General features: G+C 39.6%; 1 protein-coding gene across 2 annotated transcripts in view; it reads right to left on the reverse strand.

Annotated features, from left to right (window-relative positions):
• Positions 1 to 345: 345 nt before the first annotated feature.
• MOGAT1 (monoacylglycerol O-acyltransferase 1) overlaps positions 346 to 27,956 on the reverse strand; it is a 35,152-nt gene continuing 7,541 nt past the window's right edge. For both annotated transcript variants that reach the window (XM_019667828.1, XM_019667827.1), the window contains exons 2-6: positions 19,882 to 20,060; positions 19,321 to 19,525; positions 14,616 to 14,790; positions 13,894 to 14,093; positions 346 to 5,273 (exon numbers count right to left, since the gene is read on the reverse strand). In XM_019667828.1, the coding sequence (XP_019523373.1) occupies positions 5,119 to 5,273; positions 13,894 to 14,093; positions 14,616 to 14,790; positions 19,321 to 19,525; positions 19,882 to 20,060 (914 nt within the window). In that variant the 3' untranslated portion in view covers positions 346 to 5,118. The remainder of the gene's footprint in view (positions 5,274 to 13,893; positions 14,094 to 14,615; positions 14,791 to 19,320; positions 19,526 to 19,881; positions 20,061 to 27,956) is intronic.

Raw genomic sequence — 27,956 nt, forward strand, 5'->3', positions numbered from 1 at the left:
CACTGAATTTGTAATCCATACACTTTTCTACCAGTTTTTGAAGACTCAGATTCTAAGAGGTCTCACTCTTACTCAGACCACGTGGGAGCACAGCAGTTTCCTTTTGCCGTCCCAGTCTTGCTGCCAGCTGCAAACCTGCGGTTTTCAGTTAGCCCTGCCCCTGCTTTCTGTACTTTTTCTCCCATCAAAAGAATTTAAAGGACTGACTCTTCAGTCTAGAATTTGCAGTGCTATTCTCTTGCTTACCTTCATCCCCACGTCCAAGTTAATTCAGCCTTGCCAAGGTGTAAAAAAAAAGGATAACCATCCCATCCAGGTTAAACACCACACCAACACACTCATAACTCAGGCAGAAAACACATTTATTGGTCAAAACTTCACAAACCGAGAGCTTTTCAAAAGCACACAGTGACACATAACAAGATAGAAAATACAAAAATGCACCGTCTCCTATAAAGGTTTTAACAATAAACTGTCGATTCATAGTTTTGAACGATATCAAGGAAGAAGACTCCTTGATCAATTTCTCCTATTTTCATTTAGAGGATTAAATTATTTCTTAGCAACATCATGACTAAAGGTCACTGTGATGCTGGAGCAATTTCAGTAGCAGCTTATGTTTTATATATACCAAGGAAGTGAGACATTCATTTGAACTCGCTGCATGTCTTGGAGGCAGTTGTCAGACAAGCTTACATCTCCAACTAGATGTCATTACGATAACGGAAGAAAGGCCAGCAGAGACCACAGAGCTAGAGCTAGAGGGGCCTTGGAGATCATTCACTCCTCACTCGATTTACATGGGGAGGAACTGAGCCCAGCTCCCCCAGATGGTGGAGGACCAGAGGCTAAAGGATTATTTGAAACAGAAGCCTGGAGAGTAGAAAAGAGTGGGACAGGTAGGTTCTCTGGTTGTCTTGACATGACTGCACCCCTGCACTGGGGCATTTAGAATCCAACCAGAAAGACCCAGGCTCCAAGTTGGTCTGGAAGTGGAGCTGGGGAGAATTACACAGCCCTTCAGAATACCAGGAAGGTCAGATTTATGTATATTCTCAAGAGAGCCTACGATAATTCTTAACCAGAATCTAAGAGCTATTTAAAAAAAAAAAGCAGCAGCTGTGACAACCCAGCTGGATGAGACTGGAGCCAGAATGGACTTGGGACTTAGGGCTGTCAGTGAGTTGACAGCTCTATGGCCACCTCTGTCTGAATAACAGGATTGCTTTGTGCTGCACTAGTGGTCACAACACGACTGGGAGGGAAGACCCTTTCAGGGCCTGTCACTCATCCTGGGCCTAGGCACCTTGCCCTGTCCTGCTGCTCCAATACAAAAGGCTCTAGTGGCTAAGCTTGTGGTTGACTACTTGGACTTTGTCCAGGACACATCCCCAAAATAGCTCTTGCAAAAGGGAAAAATCAACAATGTGGTGTACTCGTCTCAAGAAAGAAAAATGTCCTCAACCCCAGCACGACAGAGCTGGCTTGAGAGTTATCAAATCCCTTGCTTTAAGTGTATTTTTAATCGGACTCGACTTTCCTGACACTTCTGTTTTGTAGGAGGCCTCCTGGGTTTTATTAATCAACAATCATGGAAAAGCTTCCCCTCCTGTTCAATCTAGAACAGAGTTAACGTGATCACGGGGTAGGTCCGATCCGCATGAAACCTCCCTGGGGCTCAATGCCTCATCTGTAGGAGGAATAACTGACACTATAAGGTCCCCTCTGGCTCTGAAACGTGGCTTCTGTGACACAATCCTTCGAGTTGCCAGGTTCGTGCCACAAGCATTCATTGAGAGGCTGCTACAGGGCTGCTGGTGGGACCACGTTCAAAACACACACGAGACAGAGTCTGCCAGTGAGGAACTCATTGTCCCATGGGTTAACTATGGGTTGGGATAAACTTTCTCCTTCTCATTTAAGATATTAAGGCACTAAGCTGAAGGTGTTTGGGAAGGACTGATTTCAGAAATCCAAACAGAAGGTATTCAAGAAACCCGTTGGCTTTTAATAGAAAGAACGACTTCCTAGAGAAACGGGTGCAACTAGTTGGTTATTTTAAAGTTGTTTTGTTTTTCTTCTTTAAAAAAGATATATAAAGTTTACTTGAAGCCACTCTCCCAGCACCAGAAATAGACATTTTGTCATGTAGTATAAAAAATACAGGTATGGGAACTAGCAATCTTGGGCTATTGGAAAAAAACATCCCATCAACAAATCCCATCCACATTGTCTCCCATCAGAGGGAAAGAGGACACAGTGAATGCACCCCACATATGTTTTCATATTTATCACAGACTTTGGTAATTGGCATCAGGGAGGTAGTTTGGAAGAGACGTAAAATTACAGAAGCGGGGGCATCTCATGTAGATTCCACCTCCTGTGCTTCCCATGACAGAAATGTACCTTCTACCAGCCATGGGAATTTATTTTTAACCCTCTGCATACGAAGAAGGCTCGCCCATCATCCCTGAAGTATATACACTTTGATTGTTTTCACAATCATGGGGAAGGGTTGGTGCAAATCATGCTGCGTCCTTTGCCCAGTTTCCCTGGGGACAGAGCAAAACTGGCTGGCCTTCATCAAAGATGCACCCTTCAACGTGAGCATAACAGACTTAGCCAGATATAGACCACTTCAATGGTTCTAGCTGCCAGACAAAGGAAATGACTCAGCCTGCACCCGGGTGTGTGAGGGAAACAGAAGAAAGAAATGTCCAAATCAAACGGCATAAATGCACATTTTCTCAAGGTAATGAGCCCAGCGTCTCTTCCAGTGTTCTGGGGTTATGGTCATTGTTTTGCTTTGCTGCTTAAATTTTATGTGCAATTGTGTAATCAACAAAGTACCTTTAAAATAGAGATCTCCGTCAAACCAACCTAGTAAACATAATATATGGCCCACATTTGTGTTGTAGCAAAAATTAACATCAAAAAATGTATTTGCAATCTGTAGGACTATGTGGAACTGACAACCTCTGGGAGCCCTAAGAAAGGAAGAGATAAACTCCCTAATATGCACCAAAAAAATAAGATTTCAGGTATGCCAAAATTAAAGTTGCTGGTATCTAGATTTTCTAAATGGCAAAATTCTAAGTAAACTCATCTGAGCAGAACTTCCCTCATTTTTCAGTGCCTCTGTGTTACTCCACCTGGGCTCTAACTGCTCGCTAGACAAGCCAGCTGACGTTCAGGGTCAGCTTGGCCCCATCACTCCCAAGTGAAGAGATTAAAATTCATACCTTTGTGACATTGCAAAAGATTATGTGTCATGAACTGTTAATAAACTTCTCCAAAGCAAGGAAATTCATGGGTTTTATAATCACTTAAAGGCCTTTAGTTGTGGTGATTTGGGCCTCATAGTTTATTCTGAAAGACTGAACCCTGATCAGAGGGTGTCATTTTGTGCAAATGGTGCTCCTTTTCCTCTTTTTTTTTTGGTACTGAGAAATACCAAAACAGATTTATAGTTGATTTTTCTGCATCTAATAAAATAGATCATGTACTATTCCCTGCTTTGACAAAAAAAATTGATCTAATTTCTAGGCCATGAATAATGGACTCCTGGATTGCTCAACCAGCATGAAGACAGAGAGGTGTTGGCCCAAAAACCTTATGGAGAACAATCGAGAAGTTTCATGTTTTTTGTGTGTGAAATGCTTTCCTACTCAAGGCATTATCCAGCAAGATTTCATTTGGCTGTTGTTGAACCCAATCCAGCCTCTAGCCCAGGGCTCGATGTTTTAAACATTAGAGGCCTGAAGATATTGACCAATTAGTTAGAACAACTCCATGAAGTTGCCCCCAAATATCTAGAGTGAAAAAAAGTATAGAAGCAACACCTAGCAATGGAGAACATTTGGAAAGTAGACATTCTTCTTACTTACTGGATAATTACTTAACCCTTAGAGGCTTACTATCAGGAGCCTCCTTTTGACTCGCTCCTTACAAGCCAGCCTTCTGTACTGTCAAAATTCCTGGCACGGGGCAAGCAAGACATAGCAAATTATCTCCATCGGAAAGTGGGTCTTGCCTTATAATAGGTTTCATGTTATGGCATAGCTTTAAAAATTCTTCACCTTATGGCAAAGTTTGTGTGTTTATCTATAAACACATTCATTAAACACATACTTACTTAGTGCCTACTAAGTGTCATGAGCTGACCCAGGCAGAGGGACACATCAGTGCACAGGATGGACAAGGTTCCTGCTCTCACGGACCTGGTTCAGAGGAGACACATGCAACCTGAGGCAACTGAGAACTGGACACACCTCACCAGAGAGGGCACTTTCTTTCAGAGCTTGTCTTATTCAAAGAGGCCATTTGGGAAGAAAATATTAAAACCATTTCTATTACCAAGAAAACCTTTTGCAATTTCAGTGTCCTAAAACATGTGCAAAAGCATGTCTTCCAAAAGACCTCCTTGTCTGTAGCAAATGAACATATTTCTAAGCACATGACGAAGATGGATATTTCTAAGCATGAACAGAAATGAGGAGACATGCTCTTATCCACATGGGTTTCCATATGACCGATTCATCCTATTTTTGAAAACCATGTAAAAATTCTGCACTGTTGTATAAAAATTCGTTGGTTGACACGACCTAAAGGATCAAATGAGCTCAGTCTTAAACATATCATTATTCACTAACAAATGGTCTGTTCAAGCAAAACAAATTAAATTATCACCTTTAGCTCTATATGGCAAATTATTTTACACACCGTCTCCTAAATGTCCCAGTTGTGCTGAACAATCGCTTACATACTTAGTGAAAGCAACACCTTAAATTCTTGTGATATTTAGTAAAAGAGTCTAATTATTGTTTTTTGAAGCTGTCATTCTTTAGGGCACATGAATAATTCTAACCTGTTTCTTAACCTGTAAAATGATTTCACCTTCCTAAATGAGGAAGATGATTAAAAGACTTAGTCATCTCTAACCGTATCCTATCGTCACACGTTGTATTTTTATTTACCACAAATACATATCCACGTGTCACTGTACACAATACTTTTCAGTTGTAAGTTTGATTCCACAGTCAAAGAAAAGAAATAAACTTGTTTAAAATATTTATTCTCTCAATGGGATGTTCGGTCATCCTCCTTGTCAGAGTGTGGCTATTTAAAGACAAGAGTTTCATTCTCTGGAACACCATACTTCCCTTTGTGCTCCTCAAATAATTTCTTGAGCTCCTCCATATAAGTCTGATGCAGCTCCTCAATCTGCTCTGAGGTTGGGTTCAGAGTCCGCTGAACAGGGATTGGGTGGCCAACTGTAAAAACAGAGAATACATCACACGTAAGAAACCCAAACCACTCCACCACCGACTCCTGCCTGTAACGGACGGCCCTGGGAAGATCTGCCAATCAGAATCCATCCAGCCTGCCAGGCCCAACCCCTCTTTCATTGTACTGGCTGCCTACACTGGTCACCCCATTCCATTTGATAACAAATAAAGAACTTTCTTTCTCAGCAGACACTGGATTGTCAGTACCCTGGTGGTTTTGACTTTGTGTCAAATGCACTACTGTGCTGACTGCAGCTGGGAGGCAAAAGGACACAGCTGTGTGTGCGCGTCACCAGCGTTCTTCCTCAGGTCAAGCTGACAGCCAGACCACAGTACCCCATTATGACGGGCTGTGAAGTCTCAAACCATGAGGGACCAGCCCTCTACTCTCTTTTTAATGTCATCCTAAAAAGTTAAAAGAATATATATCTTCATAGCTAAATATCTGTAATCAAAAACATACAAAACCACAAGGACTCCACTGTCTGTAATAGTGGAAAATGAAACCAACCGAAAGTATCAACAGAAATATTATTAAGTAAAACCACAGAACATCCATTCAACGGAACCCTAGGCAGCAATTTTTTTAACGAAATAATATTTGTGTAACTATGTATGGTGATGAATGTTAACTAGATTTGTTGTTATCTTTTGGCAATAGATACAAATATCAAATCGTTATGTTGTACACCTGAAACTAATATAATGTTATATGTTAATTGTACTTCAATTTTAAAAAATGAAATTACATGTGTGCGCACCCATATACAGAGATATCTAACAGGTATTAGGTGGGAAAAATGTAAAATAATATAGCATGATCCCATGTGTGAAAAAACATTTATATTTCTAGGTGGATTATAAGCTTTTAGCATATTGAAAAAGTCTGGAAAGAAAGACTGATAACGGTTACCTTGAGGGAGGAGGAGAGATGGGGGTTGTATGTAGGTTTACCGGTACTGTATGAATTTTCTACAATGAATATACATGTGTGTTTTACCAACATAATTCAAAATGAACCAATTCATTTTTTAAAACATGGCAACTTCTATATGTATTTTAAAAGGCATTTACCTAATAAGCAACGTTTATCTACTTGTCTCACATTTTGAGAGGATAGGTACACAGTCATGGCTTTGGTGCCAGCTCTCCCTAGTCCTCTCTGCTACTCAACGCGCCCTCTGCTGGTCTAATGCTGCTACTGATGCCAAGAGTTTAAAAGGTACAGGATGTTCAATGACCAGCTGGGCAGCAAACTGCTTCTTACTACCTTGGATTCGATTGGGCATGAGAAGGAGTGGGGCTGGAGGCCACAGAACAGAACTCGTAAGGGAGGCAATTTCCTTTGGCCTACCCTGAGTCATCCGTGCTCCATCCAAGGCTCAAATCCATGTCAGTAACAGCAGGTGGTTGGTTAAGGAAAACCCAAGGAGATATAAACGTGTGTACGTGTGTGTGTGTGTGTGTGTGTACTAACTGCAACATTAATATTCTTAAATTGTTGAGTTTTTAACCACATATAGACTCGAAAAGCTCATATATAGTTCTTTGATAGCTTAGATGTCAAATTGATATATGGTACACATCAGTCCTTTGTAATTCCACATAAATAACTAGAAACATAACCATCTCGCTGTCAGTTGTCGTTGGAAATGTGGACTAGGGCAGGTTAACGTGGGGATGGGGTAGAGTTGGGAGCTGGTGTCGCATAAACAGCACCAGGCGAGACCAGGTCCAGGGCGAGCTCACCAGCAAGCACATTGAGCTGGTACGTTACTGCCTCCCTGGCCTTAAGTGTTACATGTATAGGATAAGAGAGTAGTAGAATTGGAACGATCTTGCAGCTTTCTTCCAGCTCTGAACTTTGTTGTTGTGTGAGGGATTTGAGAAATTTACATGCAAACTGAAAAACCTGCAAGTCAATCTATTAACAAACTTGTGGTTTTATAGAAAAAGCTTGTTTTCTTCAAAATTACCCCAAAGAGAGAGGTCAAGTACAACTATTGGGGTGGGAGTTGAGACTTAACAAAGAGGCACAGTGATTACTCTAAGAAGAGGGAAGGTGTTGTTCCCAGCTGACTTTCATTAAGACTTGTGAATTCTGCATTATTAGCTGAGTCAAACTTCCTGCAGTTAACATCAGTTCTCTTCTTTTCTTATTAATGGTTTTATTATATTTCAGAGAGTTCTTCCAGCGAGCTCAGACATGCCCATATATATTGAATTTATCACCGTAAGCTTTTTCCCTATAGTGTGAAACATGGTCAAACTTGCCTTTCTCTTCTTTACACGTAGAGAAATTGAGACACTGAAAAACCCTAAACTACACACACAGAACAACCAGAGGAAATTATCATTTAAACCCAGTCCTCCTGCCCCTCATTTAAAAACTCACTGAACTTGGATTAGAGAGTAAGAAACCTTTCTCAATTGCTTTTTAGAGCTAAAGACAGAGGTAACAAACAAAAATTTGCAAATCTGAGAAGGATCCCCTGAGCCTTACAAGATCAGAATTCTCTCTTTCCACAAAAAGGAGGTTTTTACTACTAGGGAGAAGAAAAAAATAAACACCTTTTCAACACAAGACTAAGTTAGCCGCAAACTGCTGCATAATTCTCGTTTTACCACAGAAAGGAGAAAACAGCTGCATCAGGCTGCTCTTGGAAAGACAACTCCCTGCCCTGGAAAAATCAGCAAACATCTACTTGTGACATCGGGAATCACTGCCTCTGTTTATGTTTCAGTGGTTTTTACAGCTGGCACACTCGCTTATTCCATTTTCCAATTCCATTCAACAATTCGCGGTTACTTATGCATTTATTGCCCTTACACAGCACTCCTGCTCTAATTTCTATGGGGCCGTGTTGTATTTTTCAAAGATAAGAATGAGCAGCTTCACAAGCCATTGTATACACGGTTGGAGAAATACCGGAAATGGGCATTATTTTCTTCTCATTGAGACAAAGAGTAGATATTTCACAACAAGAAATCTTTGTTCTATAATTATGAAAATTCCACAGTTTATCTCTCTAATCTCACACAAGAATTACTCTTTCTCTAGATGCTACATAGCTGTACACTAGAGAAAGACTAGGCAGAGAGCTGCATGGTAGAGGTTGTGTTGTGAAGAGTCCAAACGTGGGGGCCAGACAAAGCCTGGGTTCAAAACTGGGTTCCACTTCTGGCTTATCGTGGAGGCTCAAAAGATGCCCAGTGTAAGAATGAGTATGTGTGTGTGTGTGTGTATGTACACACACACAATCATATTGGCACCATACTAATCCCCTTAACATTATTATCTCCTTTAATCCCAGCTTTCAATTAAAATTTAAATTAAAGGTTCCTCTTTCTTTCCATTTCAGAGGATGCCTTAGCCTGCTTTTTTCCCCATCAGGATAGCCTAATGACTTGAAACATAATAGACTATTTTTGTCCTCATGTGGTTTCAAACCAGTTGTACCTAAAGTACAATCCCTTCCCTATCTTTTAAAAAATTTTTTAAAACATCAAACCTGTAGAAAAAATAATGCAATAGGTACTTGCATACCCTTCCTGCAGACTCACCCATTTTGAAACTTTTGCACATGTTTATGTATTATTGTTGTTTCCGTAGAACCATTGGAAAGTTGTAGACACCAACGATTCGATCATGTTAATCACCCCTAAATATTTCAGCATGCATACCTAAGAATAAAAACACTGCCCTATCTAACAACACCATTTTCACACCCAAAGGCTTTAATCTGTACACAATATTATTTTGTGCTTAATCCACATTTGAACATGATCAATTGTCTCCATAAGATCCTTTATAGTTTTTTCCCGCCCAGTCCACGACAGCTGCTGTGTCTCTTTAAATACTCACTTCCTCCTTTTGGTCTTTCACATTATTGATATTTTTGAAGAGTCCAGACCAGTTGTTTTGTACAATGTCCCCCAATCTGGATTTGTCTGATTATTTCCTCATGATTGAATTCAGATTAACATTTTGGCAGGAATACTTACACAGGGAAACTGAAACACATTTAAAAGCTCTCAACAACCCAGTCCGGGGGCGTCTGCTCTGTATGCCAACTCGCACTCCCCTGGCACCTGGGTGGGCAGAGTGCTTTCCCAGTATGATGTCATCTAACCCCCAGAGACCCTGAGAGATGACACGATGATGCTAATCATCTCCTCTTCAGAGGTGTAAAATCTGAGGCCCAGAGAAGATGAATGAAACATTCTAAGTCACTCTGAGTCAGACCTCAAACCCACACCACTTCCTCCCGTACATTTGGCTGAAGCATAAAAAACACCTTCTGAGTGTCAATATTAACTCTGTGTGTGGCTGGTGCCTGAGCGTCAGCTGCAGCCACCACGGTGCACCAGTAAATGGAAAGAACCAATCTCTCAACAGCAGTGTTCGTATTTTTTCAATGTCGTCATAAGAATAAAAATGCAATAAACACTTCTATGACATCCATAATCAGAAGATAGTCTAGGGACTTAACAGGAAGACTGTGGCAATCTCAAAGCTAAAAAAGGTGGGTTTGGAGCCCTTTCTATGCCACATGCAAAACATACCTGGTAAGCCTGTCTGGGTATCCATAATTCAAATAGTCTAAAACTGGGACTTTATGGTAAATGACAACTAATTAATGCTAGAGTTGGAAAATCACCAGTTTGCAGCCATGACTGTAATAATTGATTCCAGTAAGAATTATCAACGGCTATTAAGCTTGATGAAGAACAGAATAATTACAGTCTCTACATAACATCACCCAAAGGTTAGTTCTTAATGAAGAGGAGAGAAATCCTTAGAAATATAAAAATATATATAAAGATTTATATAGCTAAGACTATAAATTTATCTTTCAAGTAGAGAAGCCTGGAAAACACCTTCCCCAAGTGATCAAAGCTAACATCACCAACAATGAGACGAAGTGACATCAAGTGCCTCTTGACATGATGTACTGAGAAGGACATACTACCATTTCTGTGGCATTCTTGCCCAATATGCATAACCGGAATATAATCATGCTGAAACATATCAACGCACGGTGGGGAACATTCTATAGAACAATTGACCTGTGCATTTCAAAACTGCTCATGATTCTCATAAAGACAAAGAAAAGTTGAAAAACTATTCCAGCTTAACATAGGCAAAAGAGATGTGAAAATTAAACGCAACGTATAATCCTGCTTATGGAAACAATACCATTCCTCCCCCGCCAAAAAAAAAAGAAAAGAAAAGAAACACAGCTAACAAGGAAATTATTGTGGCAACTGGTGACTATAAACTAGTTAATCGCACTTTATCCATTTTAAATTTCCTGACTTGTACTGACATTATGAAAGAGATTCATCTTGTTCTTACAAAATATACATAAAAGTAATGGGGAGCAAATGGTCATGATGTCTGCACTATTCAAACAGCCCAGCGATAACAGCAGAAAGTATATTTATTATACCATTAGAGAGAGAAGAGCTAGCAAAATGTTAGCTGGTGAGTCTAGGACAAAGGCACACAGGAGTTCATTTTACTACTCATTAAATCTTCCTGAACATTTGAAACTTTTCAACACAAAATTTTACACATTAAAAACAACATACACAGGAAATTTCCTCTTTTAAATAGCACGTTTCCCATGTAGAGTAAAACCTTGGATTGCAAATAACGTGGTTTGCAAGTGTTCCGCAAGATGAGCAAACATTTCTAATACATTTTAACATGGTAAGCGAGCAATGTCTTGCAATACGAGTAGTTTGTTTCCGGAATGAATTATGCTCACAAACCAAGGTATTACTGTATCTTACTTTCTTGTCAAAATATGCCCTGTCCCATCATTCCACCTGTCCTGGCTCGACACTACTTCAATGTACTATTGGTTCCCCTTAAAATTTTTAGTGTGTATTTGTTAGCTATCTGAAGACTTAAGAATTACATCAGAGAGGACTAACTAAAGGCTATTTTTTCCCCCCAATGTGTCTTGAGCTCCCACTCCGTGGGCACTGGGAACACAGCAGAAAACAAACATGGCCCAATTCCTGTGCCCTTGGGGCTCCTGTGATGCAGAAACAAGCAAAGCAACACTCAAAGGACTAGGAGTCGTTAGACATTGTTCTGAAAGTCTAAGTATATTGCCACTGTGTCTCCAGGTTGTCACGATGGATATGACATTTAAATCAATTTCTCTCTGTTATTACACAATGACATATCATATATGTGAACATGACATTGTATTTTGATAAACTGACAATAACAGTCATAAAATATGTAAATTACATACTATTTGTGAAATGTGTAAAGACAATATATGGTAGCTTCTTTACAAATTATTCTCCCTTGAGAACAACAACCCTCAGCAAAGAGAAAAGGGGGTTTTGATAGAGGATGCAGAGAAGCCTGCTGGTTTAGCAAGGTTTGGTGTAAGAAAATATGCAGAGAGGGTGACTCTGACCCAATGGTGGCACTTTGAATTTAGTGAGAGCACATTTTTAAAGGAGTTTAATTAACAGAACATCAACAAAACCCTTACACTGTTAATGATTCTCACTAGTGTTAGAGAATCGCTAACACTGAAATGAGGTCGCTGAGCATGTGGGGTGTGAAAGATGTGAAGGGAAATTATTTATAGAATGGAGAATCAGGGCATCTCTGGACACCCGTGCATGAGAGGAGTATAGATGAAATGATGAATTAGGATAAATTCCACTAATATTTACTGAGTTTGTATCATGTGAGGTAGAGCTTATTTAAGTCAATAAATTCTGAATTAAGTAGAAAGAGCAGCAGAGGGGCCACAAAATCAAGTGCTTCTCTGGGTGCTGCCTGAATCCTGCCTGGCGCGTCAGGGAGTCAGCAAAGAAACAACTCTGGGTTTGAGGTGCATTGATTTAAATTAGAAATGAACGTAGTAACTTAGATCACTGTTTCAATATCATACCATGTTATATTCTCTTTTTCATTCGATTGATACATAGCTTGCTTTTGTTCATGGAATTTTAAATATCTTATCCTCAACTGGTATTATTTCAAGTCAATAAACAAGTCTTTAAATACAAGTCTTTAAATAAGTCTTTAAAGTCTGAGAGTCTGGTTTGCACAAATGAGGCTGCTCTCCATCATTAGACTCCGACTCAACCACTACAAGATCACGGCAGCTGAGTCCTTGAAACATTTATATTCTTAGCTTGGGTTTCAAAAGACTTCAAATGAGATGCTAGAGACTAGAAATGCTGTTCCTCGTGTGATCATTTGTAGGGTAAGTGGAAAGGTGGAGTGAAACAATTTTTCCTTTTTCTGAATTTTTAAGAGAGGCACGTTCTACAGGCATGAGTACAAGCCAGACCTGTAGATTTCTAGTCTTTACAATGAATTCATATTTGGTCATTTCCACCTGACCCTTGACCAATTAATTACTTGTCAGTAGAAGTGTAACCAGGCTATCTCAAATGACAAACCACTTTACTTTTAAAAATATGTTTAACCCAACCAGGTGATAATTGTAACCATTTAACCCAAGAAAATATACTTGCTTCCAACATTTACAACTTATTTCATGGTGCATATGAGCTATGCTTAATTAAACATTTAGTTCCTAAAATCATGTCTCACAATTTTCCTTATATCCCCCAAAATACCAACTATAATACTTTGCACATAAGAAATCAAAAATGCCTAATTAATAATATGCCCCCAAAAGTAACCAGCTTATCTTAAAAAACACAATTGCAAACTTAAAGTTATCTCAGTATTTCTATTTTACCAACTAATCAATAATCTAACATTCCATTTGAGTTAAACATAGTATTTAGAAATAATGTCATGTGACTACATGTGAAATGCAAAGCTCTTATATAAACTAACAGCAGTAAAATCCCAGCCTAATGAAACAGACCTAAAAAAAAAAAAAACCAAAAAACTAAATTTTATTTAATGGGTTATCCATGGTGAAATTATTACTTCCAATTTCATAGGAAGTATATAATTTTGGTTAATTCTGCTATCAGCACCTGACTCATCATTGTCTCATTCCAACTGTCCAGTTCCTGAGGAGCTACTTTCCTTGTCAGCCCTTCTATCAACGTGGTCTATCTCTCCTCCCCCATCCCTTCTCCCCCAAACATCCAACTTTTAAAAATAAAATCAATCTATATAGGATATGTTAAATATAGCTAGTTGCAAAAAAAAATGTTTTTGCTATAGAAACTGATGCCTATGAGAATTGAACATGATGAAGACATCTATTACACAGAAATTTGCATATACTGATAGACTCCAATTAAACTTGTACATCAAAGAATTGCTGTGTGATAATCTGCTGGCACAGAAAAATAGATTCATCCTAGAGGGATAGAAACTTCATTTCTAAAATCGGATTCTACCTGTATGTAGTTCAATAGCAGTATTCTTGAAAGTAACCAATGGAAAATATAGTCATTTCATAAACAAAAGGTCAACTGGAAATGAAGCTCAAATAACATCTATAGGATTCTTATTTTAGAAAGTTCTTACTCTAAGCCCCTTGCACTAGACCTCAGTCGAGAACAATAAACATTGCTTGAAGTAAGATAAACTTTTACTCATTTTTAACAAGCATTTAGTCTTCAATATACATACCAACAGTGTGAATAGGTTTCCTATAGGGCATTAGGCCAAAACTGTATTGAAAGATTCCTCTGGCGTGGAACAGTGGCAAAGCAAACCCCATGATCTTCTGCAGTTTTTCCTGCACCATACGAAGCCACGAGCCTTCAGGGTTGCTAACTTGTTTAAATAGTTCATTTTCACCAAAAGAAAACACGGGGACCAAATCAGCACTGCAAAACACAAAGGGGAAGAATAAGAATTTTCAATGAAAAAGATTTAAATATTTTACTCTATCTAGCTGAGTTTTGCAACAAATTTCTAACAATTCTGTGATGTCCCCAAGCCTCCCTTATCCTGCTAACCTCTTGTTCCGCACATCGAAACTGACATACTTGAAATTCTTTGGGGAGGTACTTCAACAATCTAGCAATTTGTGGAATTTTATTCTCTAGAAAATCAAAGTTCCAGGGAGCTCCTTTTTCATCTCACGGTGCCTTTGTTCACGTGACTGGAAATTGTGTACGTTTTTTGTTTGCTTTGCTTCTAAAGACAAGTGTCATAGCTGGATGCCATGGTGACCTTAGCGGAAAGGTCGTATTCCATCCCCTGTGCATATCCACACCTGCTTTTATGGTAAGGTCAATTAGGAGGCGGTCTGCCTTTAAGGGCCAGACAAATGACTTTGCTTCTCTGTGCTCATTCAGTAATGTCTGAATTTCCTTGACCCAGGCACCTGAAATGAAGTCACTTACCCATGGGTCAAAGCAATTTTCACAAATCCTTTCCGCTTGCGGATGAACAGAGTGAATTTTCCAGGATGGGCATCTAACGACTCCTCTGCACCCCCAAGGACAATGATGGAAATGTTTCCACCTCCCTCTTTGCTCAGCACATGGCACAGACTTTTCTTGGAAACTGAGACTGGCCCTTAGTGAACAAAACCAAAGGTGTAACTACATATCCTTTTTTAAAAATGAAAACATGTTTATCATAATATTCCATGGCATCAGTGGACACCTAACAACATTTCCTACACTGCTTACATTTGGAGTGCTTTTGCAGGTTTATAATTCTTTTCGCAGCAAATCTTTAGCAATATATATCCCATTAATGCGATCTAACATTTTGGCAGGTGATGGGTTAGGCCTTTAAAATGTCATCAGGTTATCATTAGGTCTACTGCTTGTTTGGGTGGATTGTGCACTGCTCAATTTTACAGACTCCGTCCATATTGCATTCTCAGTAAAAGGTGCCCCCTGGAGTTGTTCAGCGCACAACCTGCATAGCTGTATGTGACAATTTTGGTCCTTGTCCTGGCAGATCTTTGCTTAGAACTGAAAAGTAGATCCTCTAAGAGGTTGCAGTGGATCTTCCGAACACACAGTGTTTTCAGATATTCTATAAGGATTCTTTTTTTCCAAACTCGGACTTATAATGTAAATAGTTTCCCAAAAATCAGACATTTGACAAATAACCTCAATCACTTGCTAGATCGCTACATGTTTCCAAAATGCCTAGTCTGACTTTAGTAAAGCATTTAAGAAAGTTACATAACTGTTCAGTCTTCATATCAGGCTTTCTCATGTAAAAATAACTTCAAAGATTCTTTTTCAGATTTTAACCATACTATGTACTCTTAGACGAGAAAAAACTCTAAACTCTTGGAGGAAAAGATAAAGATGAAAACACAAACCATTCAAGACCCATGTTCCAGAGATAATTGCTTTTTAATGTCTTATTGTTTCCTTCCATTCTTGGTCTTATCTTTTTCTTTTTTTTTCTTTTTTTTTTTTTTTGGTCATAAAAGGAACGTGTTAGGCTCTTTAAAGACACAGCAAACCTCATCTCTGGAAGAAAGTTATGTGCTCATTGTACTGTGGGTTCCTATTACTGGGGGAAAGAAAAATTATCACAGCATTCTGAAAGACCAACTACTCTTTTAAGAGGCAGGGGTGGTGGGTTAGAGGGTTGGGAATCTGAGCCCAGGTGGGCTTGAACTTTCACTGAGTTCAAGGCGTGGCCCTTTTTCTCTGCATGCCCTGAGTGAGAGCTGGAGGGATTACTTCCACTGGAGAGAGGGCCTCTTGGATTCCCTGACACTTGGCTCTCCTAGTCTGCCTCTGGCACTTCTCCGTTTACTCTTTAGTCTCCCTTCCTTCAGGCCATCCGAAAATGCTGCTATTTTTAGGGCTCTCTCAGAGACTGCATGTCTGTGTCCCTCCGGATTTCATATGCTGAAATCCTAACCCCCAATAGGGTGGTCTTAGGAGGTGGGGCCTTTGGGAGTTAATTAGGTCGTAAGAGTGGGGCCCTCATGCAAGGATTAGTGTTCTTAAAAGAAGAGGAAGAGAGCTTTCACACACGCTCTCTCAGCCTCTTTCTACCATGTGAGAATACAACGAGAAGACAGCTGTCTGCCAACCAGGAAGCAAGCCCTCACTAGACATCTGCCAGTGTCTTCATCTTGGACTTCCCAGCCTCCAGAACTGTGAGAAATAAATTTACGCTGTTTAAGTCACCGAGTCTGTGGTATTCTCTTACAGCAGCCCAAACTGACTAAGCCAGGCCCCTTCATTGCCTCTCATGTCTTCTAACCTTATTTACGTACATGGATTCACCTACCACTTACATATGCTGAGTGCTCCCAGATCTATCTCCTGGAAGGGCTTCCTCCTGAAGCTCCAAGCCCAGACTTCCAATAGCTCAATGGACATCTCTGCCTTGACAGCTCAAAGACACCTCAAACTTCATGTTTTCAAACCCAACGCATTAAATTCTTCCTCAAAGTTCTTCCTCTTGCAACATTACCTACCAAGGAGAATGAAGCCATCCCCTATTCAGTCACTCAAATCAGAAACCACGTCCCATATGTAGTCCCCTCTTCTCAGCCACCAGGTTGACTCATCATTTATTCATTCAAAAGCATTTACTGAGCACGTGTTATAGGCAAGACACTCTGCTAAATGCTGAGGATTACAATATACAGTTGCAGCCTTCACGAGGCTGAAACAATCACTAAGTCTTGCTGAATCTGTTTATGATCTATTTTGCATATCAACCCCCTCTTCTGTATGTCACTGTGCTAGCTCAGCCCTTATCACCTCTCCCTTGGTCACTGCAATAGGCCCCTTCCACCATCACCTTCTCCAAGCTCACCTCCCTTCAATGTATCTCCAAGCTGCTGCCTGAATGATCCTTCTAACATGCAAAATCCAACCAGGCTCCTCTTCTGCTCAAAATCCCTCACAGGTTCCCATGCCTTCCCTACCAGATAAAATCTAAAGTCCTCTGCATGGTATATAAAGCTGCTGTGATCTACCTGCACAGACTTAATGGAGAGAGGGAAGGGGACAACAGCCTTGAACCACAGAGTGTGCTCTGGCTGACACCATTTTGGCAGATTCACCAAAATGGGCCAAGAGGAACGGTTTGGAGGTGGGACTTACAAGGACTTAGAGCCACAGAAATCTCTTGGGTAAGAGCAAAACAGATATCTGATGATTGCAAGGAACCTCTGAAAGCCTACTGATTCCTTACTAAATGAGGTCTGGTGCCCATGTCTGTCTGTCTTTCACACCTAGAGTGGCAGCCAGTGAGGCAGGCAAAGAGTAGAAGGGAAGCCTCAGACCAGGGACTGTCCTAGGAAGCGGGTTCTGGGAGGGACTGAGAACTCAACTTAGAGACAAGGAAAGCCTACATCTCCCCTGGCTACACGTTTGGATGTTTTTATTTAGTCTTTAGGACATCTAAGGTTATATAGCAAAGGAAAAGATCTCATGATGTCATTAGCCAGTGATAGCAGACAGGTTTCACCTCCAACACCCACACTAGTAAATGGCAGTGGCTGTGGGGGCACTATATGGAGAGGAACTCAAGGTTGATTATTTGTATCTGACATGGCCATGGGGAGGGTGTACCTACATCTCATGCCATGAATTTGCAACACCTGCTCTCAATTACACCACTCAAACTCACCTATGGCTAAACTTTAAATCAGCAAACTATATACTGTAAATATATTTCTGTGTTTTTTGAATTAAAAAAAAAATTTAAGTTTCCCTTTAATTTTCTTCCTTTTATAAAACCCGAATCCAATGTCTGCAAAACGAGGGTGAGAAGGAATATTTTTCCTCTACAGTGGTTTGGGGGTTTTAGTGCACCACCTGGAGGCCAGACTCAGCGGCAGCCCGGACTGCACCTACAGCCCAGAGGAGAAGGTCTGTAAACAGAACCTAACAACACAGCCACGGACCCTGGTCTTTTAGTGTTCGGCGATTTCCTACCAGGTGTTAAGGACAACAGAGACTTCAGAAATGAATAGGAAATCATGAAAATCTGGGAGTCCCTGGAAAATTCTGTCTCTGAATATGCCGTTTATTGATCCTGAAATTGGAAGTTTTCAAAAAGAGGCTATCGACTTTCCTTCATAGCCAAGACATGCAAAGACAATAATAATTAACCCACACAATGACCATAAACATAACGCACTCTGTAAGTTCCTACAGCTCAGGGTTAGTCAATAAGTTGGTCGAGTGGGAAAACCGAACAAAGTGAGCCGCTGACTTTGAAGGGAGTGCTAGGGACACCGCTTAGCTTCTGCACACTTTCAAACAGCATCTCTACAGCATGGCAGCTGAATTTTATTCTCAGAATTATGGTTTCACTAATCAGAGAGTCTTCCACTAATTCAGAGGAGCAAAGTAGAATGGACTCTTATTTCTAAGCCAAGTTATATTTAATCTGGGGAGAAAAAGATAGCAGATTGAGTATGCTTAGTTTATATAGTGCCATTACTTCAAGACACCTTGGAGGATATTTTTCATCTCATATTCATAAAGGCACAGAAAGCGACCTTCCAAAGGTGCAGTTGATCACTTATTTGATCCATGATTCACACAAAATACATTCATCAATTTATTATTGTATTAAGAAGGGAAAAAAGCAGAAAAAAGGGGGAAAGAAAAAAATTCATTTAATCATCACAACTTATCTTTAAGGGTTATTATTCCCATTTTAGAGATGAGGAAGGAGTTATGAAAATTTCCATGACTCACATTCACAAAGATTTTTTTAGGGGGTGCTTTATGATTTACATATTTATTTCTAATGTCCTTTATGCTATTACAGAGATTAAATGGAGTTAAATAAAAAAATAATGAATCCAAAGAAACACATTTTAAAGAAAATTATGCAAAAAACAATGTATTGTTTCATTACATTGACATCTATTGAACATTCTTATATTCCAGGCACTATGCTAGATACTTGCGTGGAACAGTGTCTTCCTGGCACTTACAGTGCAGTGGGGGAGGCAAGAAACATCCAAACGGCATATAAAGTGCCAGGCAGGAATAAAGGTGCTAAGAAACTATAAAGGCGACTGGGTTTAGGGGGCGACATTCTGTGTGGGTCTGCCACCCTAGAACATTGTAGAAGCAGTGGTCTGCCTTCACTTACCACTGCTCATCAGGTATTCTCGGAAGAGAGGACACCGGAACCAAATGGGGAGCACGTGCAGGTACGCAGTAAAGCCGGGAAACAGCTTCGAGAAGTTCGAATAATTGGTACAAAAATTTCCGAAGGCTCCAGCCACGAACACTCCGTGGGGGTGAAACCCAAATATGTAGTTGTGACTTGGATCCAAATCCCCCGTTTTGATGAGCTACAACGCATTTATATTGAGATTAAAAAAAAAATGTTCCCTGATTAAGTTTCCAATAAGAAATAAAAGGGCTTGTGATTAGTTCTTATGCCAAAAGGAAATGGAGAATATGGAGAATATGACTTGTTTTCTTCCCCTGGGTTAGAGCTCTTCCCCCAATTTTGATCTATTTCCTGAGCCCAGAGCCCCTCACCATAGCCTTCTACATTTGCTCTTAGCTTAGAGTCCATTTAGTAACTTGGGCTGAATTGTAAGCTTTCTCCTTCTAAAGGGGGAAAAGCTTGGAATATATGTAATGAAAATTTTTCATCCTTCTCCCAGCTCAAAATCATACGAAATAAAACAAGTCTACTCACATGAATTGGAAAATAGTCGTTAAAGTACCTCCAAACGGTCCAGCTTCTGACCCAGTTGGATCTCCTGCCTCCTTCCTCTGGGGTACGCCAGTCAAAGTAAAGCCATGTCAAATAAGGGATGTAGAGGAACCAGTAGTTGTATATGATCAGTATCAGAAGGATCCCAATGCACACCTCCGCTGTAAGAAATGGAGAGAGCTCAGGAATCAGGCTCCGTTAGCGTCTGCTCACTGGACTGTAGGGTCATTGGCTGGTGGGGGGGGGCGGTGGTTAACACATGCAAGGGCTGTTAAACTGAGCCTTCGTTCAAATGGGTAACAAAACAAGATAGCAATGAGATAGGATTATGTAACATTTATTGGATGTTTCCTACATACCTGTATACCAAGTATTGTGTTGTGCTCTCTGCCAAAATATCTTCATTTAATCCTCATACAAATAATATTAATAATAATCCTCATGTAACAGTGGCAATGAAGCAGCCACAGTACTCGTAATGTCCTTTTTATAAAGGAGAAAATAGAGGCTGAGAGGTTAAATGAATCGCCCAAACCACAGAGAATGTAAGTGGTTGACCCATCTAAATTCAAAGTCCATGTCCCCACCCTGCCTCCCTAATGTGAGATATGGGGGAATTGTCACCGATAAGAGGGTGCAGGGGTTCCTGCCACAGGTGTTCCCCTTGACTGAGCAGCTGTTTTTCAAGCGCCCACAGACGGTACATTCTGGTGACAAATTTCAGAAACTCTATTGCCTGAGAGAGAAATAGCTTTGGAGAAACTCTCCATCTTAGCCTATCTATCACTACTTGCAACATTTTACGACAGAGCAAAATCCAAATTGTTCGTGCTCCTTATGACATAGCTTTAAGATCTATGAAGCAAGAACTGGCAAAACTTGACCTGGGTGGTAATGACAAGAATTTAAGCTATGCTAGACATGTTCTTTTTATGTCTGTGCTATGTATTACATGAAAAGATATTTATAAAAAGAGAAATACATCAATGAGAGGGGAGGAAGCATAAAGACATAAAGCTTGGCACATAGTACGTGCTCAATAAATGCCAGCTGTTACTGTTACTTTAAGGAGTGCCATTGCCACTCATCTGCAATGATGTGCTGTAGTCGCTTATCTAGTGCTGACTTCATTTCCCCGCACTCCTATCCACTCCCTATCAACTTTGTTAGAAAGAGCTTTGTTCCACACAATCCATCATAGTATCTGAGTAACAGCATCTTCATGTATTATTGTTTTATAGAGATACATGTAGATTTTTTTTCCAAAACCAGAACATGTGTGCATGTGTGTGTGTGTGTATATATATGTATATATATATATACACACACGCACACAGAGGGTGCCAAAAACATGTATACACATTTTTAAGAAAGGAAAAAACTGTACTGAAATTATGTTGATGGTAACCACTTAGAGCACCTCTTATAATTAATTGCAAAAGCCAAGCGTGACTTGTATTCATCTTTTGTTATCAGTATTGGTTGAGTATTACAATTTTAATACACTTTTCCTTTCTTAAAATGTGTATACATTTTTTTGGCACCCTCTGTATATATTTTTTTCTTGAAATATATAAATCAATAAATTTCCCAGTACAGATTTAACCGAAATATAGACTTGAAGCCCATCAGAGGACTGACTGCCTTGCTCTCCCTAGGGTGAGTTACAGATCAAAAGAATGCATGAAAGGAGAAGGAAGCACTGCCCTGCACTCTCTGTGGTTTGTTGCATTGCATTCTTGAACTGCCAACAGAGTTTAAGTGAGTCCAGAAGCAAGGCCAAAGGAGTGCCCTCTGCCCTCATGCCTACCAGGATCATTCCATTTTGCTTCACCTACTTCCCTCTACCCAGATCTGAGTGCTGACAACTTACCACTGTTGGTTAATTTTATTTTACTAAGATGTGCCAAAAAATTACAAGAAAGTTAGGCAGGTCTCATAATTCTGTACTCCGAGCTAGATCAGGAGAGCTAAGACAGAGTAGAGAAGGAGGAGAAGAGTTATTAAGGAGTGACCAGCGCCCACTGGCAACCCTCAAGGTACATACTACTGTCTCCATTTTGCAGTTGTGAAAACTGAGGCTCAGGCAGATTTGAATGTCCAAAGCATCTGAACCTGAATCTGTGTAATCCCTAAACCCATGCACTTTTATTTTGTTTTATTTTTTTACAAAACCAAACTATACCCAGTTAATGGTAATAACACCATAAACTTATAAGTATTTATTGCAAGTACATAAGCAGGCTCATAAGCATAAAGACTTAGGTAAATGATGGGTTCTGATTTTTTTTTTACTATAACGATGGAAAACTAAACCAAATTTATTTAATTTCAACCACAGAGTGAGTCAAGAGCAGACCCAGAAATAAAGTCCACCAGCTACTAATTCAGTGTTTCGCTCACCCAATCACATGCCCTCCAATTGAACATACACTGCATATTTCTTTAACATGCATCATATGTTTTGCATGTCTAATGGTTAAGACACAGATCTGGAATTGGACACCTTATGTTGAAATCTGCCACTGACTAGCTGCCTGACTTGGGGCAAATTCTTTTACTTCTTGAACCTCAATTTCTTTGCCTGTGAAATTGGTTAATAACCACCTTTCTCCAAGCACTGTGGAGGCACAAAACATAGAGATGCTACAGTGCCTGGCACACAGCAAGCACTCGACAAACGGAAGCCATTGTCATAATTATTTTGTTTACTATTATACACTGGGTGAATGCAAAAAGTAGAAGTAGGCAAAATATCACCCATATTCCAGTCACCCAACAAAAACAACCATACTTTTATTTTTGAACATTTGGGCTCCTAACAAATTTTCTCCATCAATGCACTCTTGCATAAAGTTTCCCCACATTTTGATTTGCTTCCACAGGACAATAAGTCGAATACTGGCTAAGGAAGCAGAAACATCTTGTCCCCTGATACACTTTGATACCTTACTATCTAAAGGAGTTGTTCTAATTTAAACTCCCACTCCACGCATTGCATACATTCTTTTATATTTCATATCACAAACAGTACCAAAATAGTTTGCTTAATCCCTTGACCCTAAATTGGATCGAAAGCAGAAAACCCTATAAAAACTAGGTGAATAGATCACTTCTATTTTCTATTTTTATCTCATTAAGCAATCCAAGGTAACACGATTCGTTTAAATTGGAGGTTAAAGGGACAAGGAAGATACAAAGCCGAGTCCAAATGTTGTGCAGTTCTCAAAGCTGATGTTGACTACCTGCTAAAACTGTCTAGAGTCACAAACCAAGTTGCACTGGCTGGAATTTCTGTTGTCTTGACTTGACTTAGGTATATCCTTGGTAAAACACACAGGTCAGCCCCCAACACTAATACTCCCATTGGCTCAACTTTCTCTGCATTGTTAAGGAAGCTGCCTCCCACTATTTTTTATTGGGGTGAAATTCACATAACACAAATTAACTATTTAAAAGAAATCAACCTGGCAGCATTTAGTATATTCATAATGTTGTGCAACAACCACCTCTACCTAGTTCTATGCTTAGATCATTCCAGAATAAAACCCTGTACCCATTAAGAAGTTACTCCCTACTCCACCCCCTACCATCCACATACAGTGTTTGTACATATCTACCTATTATTTTAGGTACTTCATATACATGGAATGATCCAATATGGCACCTTCTGTAGACTTTCACTTAACATCAAGTTTTTGAGGTTCATCCATGTTAGTGGGTTATCAGTACTTCATTCCTTGTTATGGATGCATAATATCCCCATGTACGATGTACCACAATTTATTTATCCATTCACCTGTTGATGCACATTTGGGTTGTTTCCACCTGTTGTCTACTGTGAATAGTGCTGGCATGCCCCACTCACTTTAACAGTACTGAAAGTCAGAAACAAATCAGGCTCAGCTAAAGCGTATGCACCATCATTAAATTCAGCATCACCACTAAAGGGACAAAGTGACATATGCCTCTTGACATGAGCTAATGGAAAATACACCCCTTTACCTTTGTGGTCTTCTTGCCAAAAATGTTGAACCCAACTTGAATCATGAAAACATAACTAGGGCTGGCCACGTGGCTCAGTTGGTTAAGAGTTGGCTTAAGAGCGTGAACTCTGAGCAACAGGGCCACCGGTTCGATTCCCACATGGGCCAGTGATGCTGCACACGAGCTGACCTACCAACAGGTGGCAGGATGGCTCAGCTGGTGAGAGCACGTGCTCCTAACAAGACTGCCTGTTGGATGGTGGCTTTGCCTACCAGCAACTAAGACTGAACTTGGCACCTTGAGCTGAGCTGCCACCCGGATGGCTCAGTGGATAGAGCGTGCACTCTTAACAACAAGGCTGCTGGTTCAATGCCTACATGGGATGGTGGCTATGCCCACCCACAACTAAGATTGTAACATAGCACCCTGAGCTTACAGGCCACGAGCTGCCGATGGGCAGCCAGGTGGTGACTGGCGCTCTCAACAATGAAGATTCAAGAACAACAACTTGGCTGGTCCCCCCGGCCCCAATTCCCCAACATTGTTCCCCTCCCCCAATTTCTCAATTTAAAAAAAACAAAACCATAACTAGACAACTCCAGACTGTGTGACATTCTACAAGATAATTAGCTGGGACTATATTGTAAAAAATCAGTTATAAAAGATTAAAAAACAAATAAAAGGTGTAGGTACTATTCTAGCTTTAAAGGAAAATTTGAAGACAACTAGGGAAATTTGAATATGAAACATATATTAAATAAGATTATTGTATCATTGATAAATTTCTTGGGGATGATAATGGGATTATGATTATGTCTTCTTTTCTGGAGACACTCTACAGTATTTAGGGATGAAGTGTCATGATGTCTACAACTTAATTTCTTACTTTCAAATGGCTCAATAGCAACAATAACCAAGTGTGTGTGTGTGTGTGTATGTGTGTGTGTGTGTGTGTGGATAGAAAGCAAATGTGACAAAATGCTAAGAGTTGGCGATCAAAGTAAAAAAGAATCTTTCCTAAACTATTCCTTCAACACTTCTATACATTTGAAAATTTCCAAAATTAAAAGATGAGGGAAATGCATGAATCACACACATAACTTATAACAACACATAACAGGTTAAGCACTGCTGCCAGTTGGAACATCACAGAGAGACCCACATTTGCAAGAAAGTCTTGACTTCCAATCTCATATAAGTAGAGGGAATGATTGAGTCAATAACTCACTTTTGGGGGTGGCTGAGTGGCTCAGTTGGTTAAGAGCGCAAGCTCTGAGCAACAGGGTCGCCGATTCGATTCCCACATGGGTCACTGAGCTGCGCCTGAGTTGAGCCGCCAACAGGTGGCAGGATGGCTCAGCTGGTGAGAGCACGTGCTCCTAACAACAAGGTTTCTGGTTGACTCCCACATGCCCACCTGCAACTAAGGTTGAACATGGCACCTTGAGCTGAGCAGCCGTGAGCTGCCATTGGGCGGCCAGATGGCGACTGGATTTGGAGCTGAGCTAGCTGCGCCCTCAACAACTAAGAATGAAGGAGAACAACTTGGCTGTTCCCCTTCCCCAATTCCCCAATAAAATCTTTTAAAAAATAAAAATAAAGAAATAACTCACTTTTGGCTTCAAAGCTGCCTTTAGGTATTCCTAGCTTTAGAGAAAAGAAGTATCCTAGCAAAATCAGGGATGTAAATTTCATTTCTTTTCCCCAGTGAACTGAAGAGTTTTGGCAAGGAGCGATGGCCAAGTCTACAGCCTTTGGAGAGACAGTCCTTCAGTGCTTACGTGGACACTTCCCGTCTCTGCAGCCCGTTAGTAATGATCTTCCTCGGCTGCTTCCACCCTTCCTGACTCCAGTGCCCTCACCTGGATACTTACAATCACCGAAATTGTGCTGAACAAGAAAATACAAATTAAAAACCATCGTTTGATGTCTGACCCATGACAGATGCTCCATCAACATCAGCAGAACTTGTAAAGAAAATTATTCCTAATAACACACTTTGTCTACAGGCTTTTCTCCAGTCAAAGACCGGATATGTGTAAATTGATCAGTTTCTTTAAGTTCTAGGTTTTTCTTTATCGGTTTTTCAAAATTTAAGACAGTAAGCTTTAATATGGAAAATAATTTTATGGAAAAGCCATTGGCGGGTGAAACAAATAAAATGATCCACAGAAAGCCTTTAGAACATTGATGGCATATAGGAAACGCTCCACAAATGTTAGTTATTAGTCAGCATTGGCTGCTTGAGACCTTCAAAAACACCAGTTCCATATGGTTCAACCCAATATGTCATTTCATTTGTCCTCCAGTGCATAGATTATTTTGATAAAAATAAAAATTTAAAAATAGGTGAACAGGAGGAAAGGAATATGCCAAAATATTAACAATAGTTATCTCTGGGTGAGAATATGGAATTTTTCTAGTCTCTTCTAAAAGCTCTTCTACATTTTCCAATTTGTCTAATAACTAGCATGAATTATCTTATCATCAAAAAGTTATTTTTTAGTCTCAGAGATATAGAGGGACAACTGATGGTTGTTAGTTGGGAGGGGGTGGGGATGAGAGAGAAGGGGAAGAGATTAGACAGCATAAATAGGTAACTACAATATTGCCACAGGGATATGAAAGGCAGTTCAAGGAATGAAATTAATAATGTTGTAAATATTTTGTAGGGTGTCAGATGGTCACATGTCTTATTAGGGAGACCTCATCATGGATGGGGTAGAGGTTTGATCACTGCACTGTACACCTGAAGCTGATGTTGTATAAGATTGTATGTCAACTATAAGTGTATATGTATACATATAGTCATGGGATGTGGAGTATAGTGTGGGAGTAGAGTCAAGGGAATTGTAATAGATATGTATGATATGAGGGGAGAGTGGGGTGGCAGATTGGGGGAAGGAGGTTGTCACTTTGAGGGGTAAAAAGTATAACTATTGCACTGTGTTGTACAGCTGAAACTAATTTTTTAAAAATGTGTATTTCACAATAAAAAAAATATTTTTAAAAGAAATAAAGTGGATCCACTATTGGGGAAAAAAAAAACTAAACAAAACTTTCTAGAACAAATCTACTTATGTAAGAATAGTCTCATTTTTAACATGATTCTATTAAATTTCCATGAACAAACGACATCAGAAAATATTGTGTAAACTATTGGAAGTTTATTTATTCACATTAGTGATCAATATTAAAAAATAATTGAAAACATTTAACATATATATATATATATATATATATATGTTAACATATGTATATATATATATATATATATATATGTCTCCTTCCCACTTGTATCCAAGAAGTTTTCCTTTTTCCCCCTATGAAGATTATTTCTGTACTTACGTTAACTATTTATGGAGAAAGAAAACATAATTCAAAGGCAAGCAAAATCCTTTAGACCACCACATTTTTTCCTTCTTATTCCTGAGGGACTGTATTTCAAAACACCAATCAGAGCCATCTGCTGAATATAAGAATGTAAGCACAACATTCTTCTGATTTTTAAAATTTCTGGTTTAAGAAAAACGTCTCCCAGAGTTTCTTAAGACAAAAATCTAAGACCCCTTTGCAGAAATTTGCAGCCCAGTGTTTCTCATATGTGGGTCTGTCCACACTGCTTTTCAAAAATATTGCCTATAGGGAATCACATTTTTTGTGTTTAAAAGCAAATTGTTGGACCTACTTCTTGGTGTAATGGAGGCAAATAAGTTATAAAAAGGATCCAGTTGAAACCAGTCCCATGTTCTTAATATTTAAAGGTTTATAAACTTAAAGAGAAAATAAGCACAAATACTTTCTATAGCCACAAACTAAAAATCATGGAGATAGTTTAGAATAAAAGGGCACAATAATGTTTCTTAAAGTCCAAGAAACTTGTATAACATCATTCAAGGAATGTTAAAACGCGCGCCCTCAAAATTTTCCAGATTAAAGAAGCCTAAAGAGACATAACAAAACACAGCATGTGAGAAGGGACGAGACAATGCAAATTGGTAACTACAATATGGCCTCAGGGATAGAAAAGACAGTCTGGGGAATATAATCAATAATGTTGTAAATATTTT

Source organism: Hipposideros armiger, unplaced genomic scaffold, assembly GCF_001890085.2.
Source record: "Hipposideros armiger isolate ML-2016 unplaced genomic scaffold, ASM189008v1 scaffold_507, whole genome shotgun sequence".
Classification (NCBI taxonomy): Eukaryota; Metazoa; Chordata; class Mammalia; order Chiroptera; family Hipposideridae; genus Hipposideros; species Hipposideros armiger.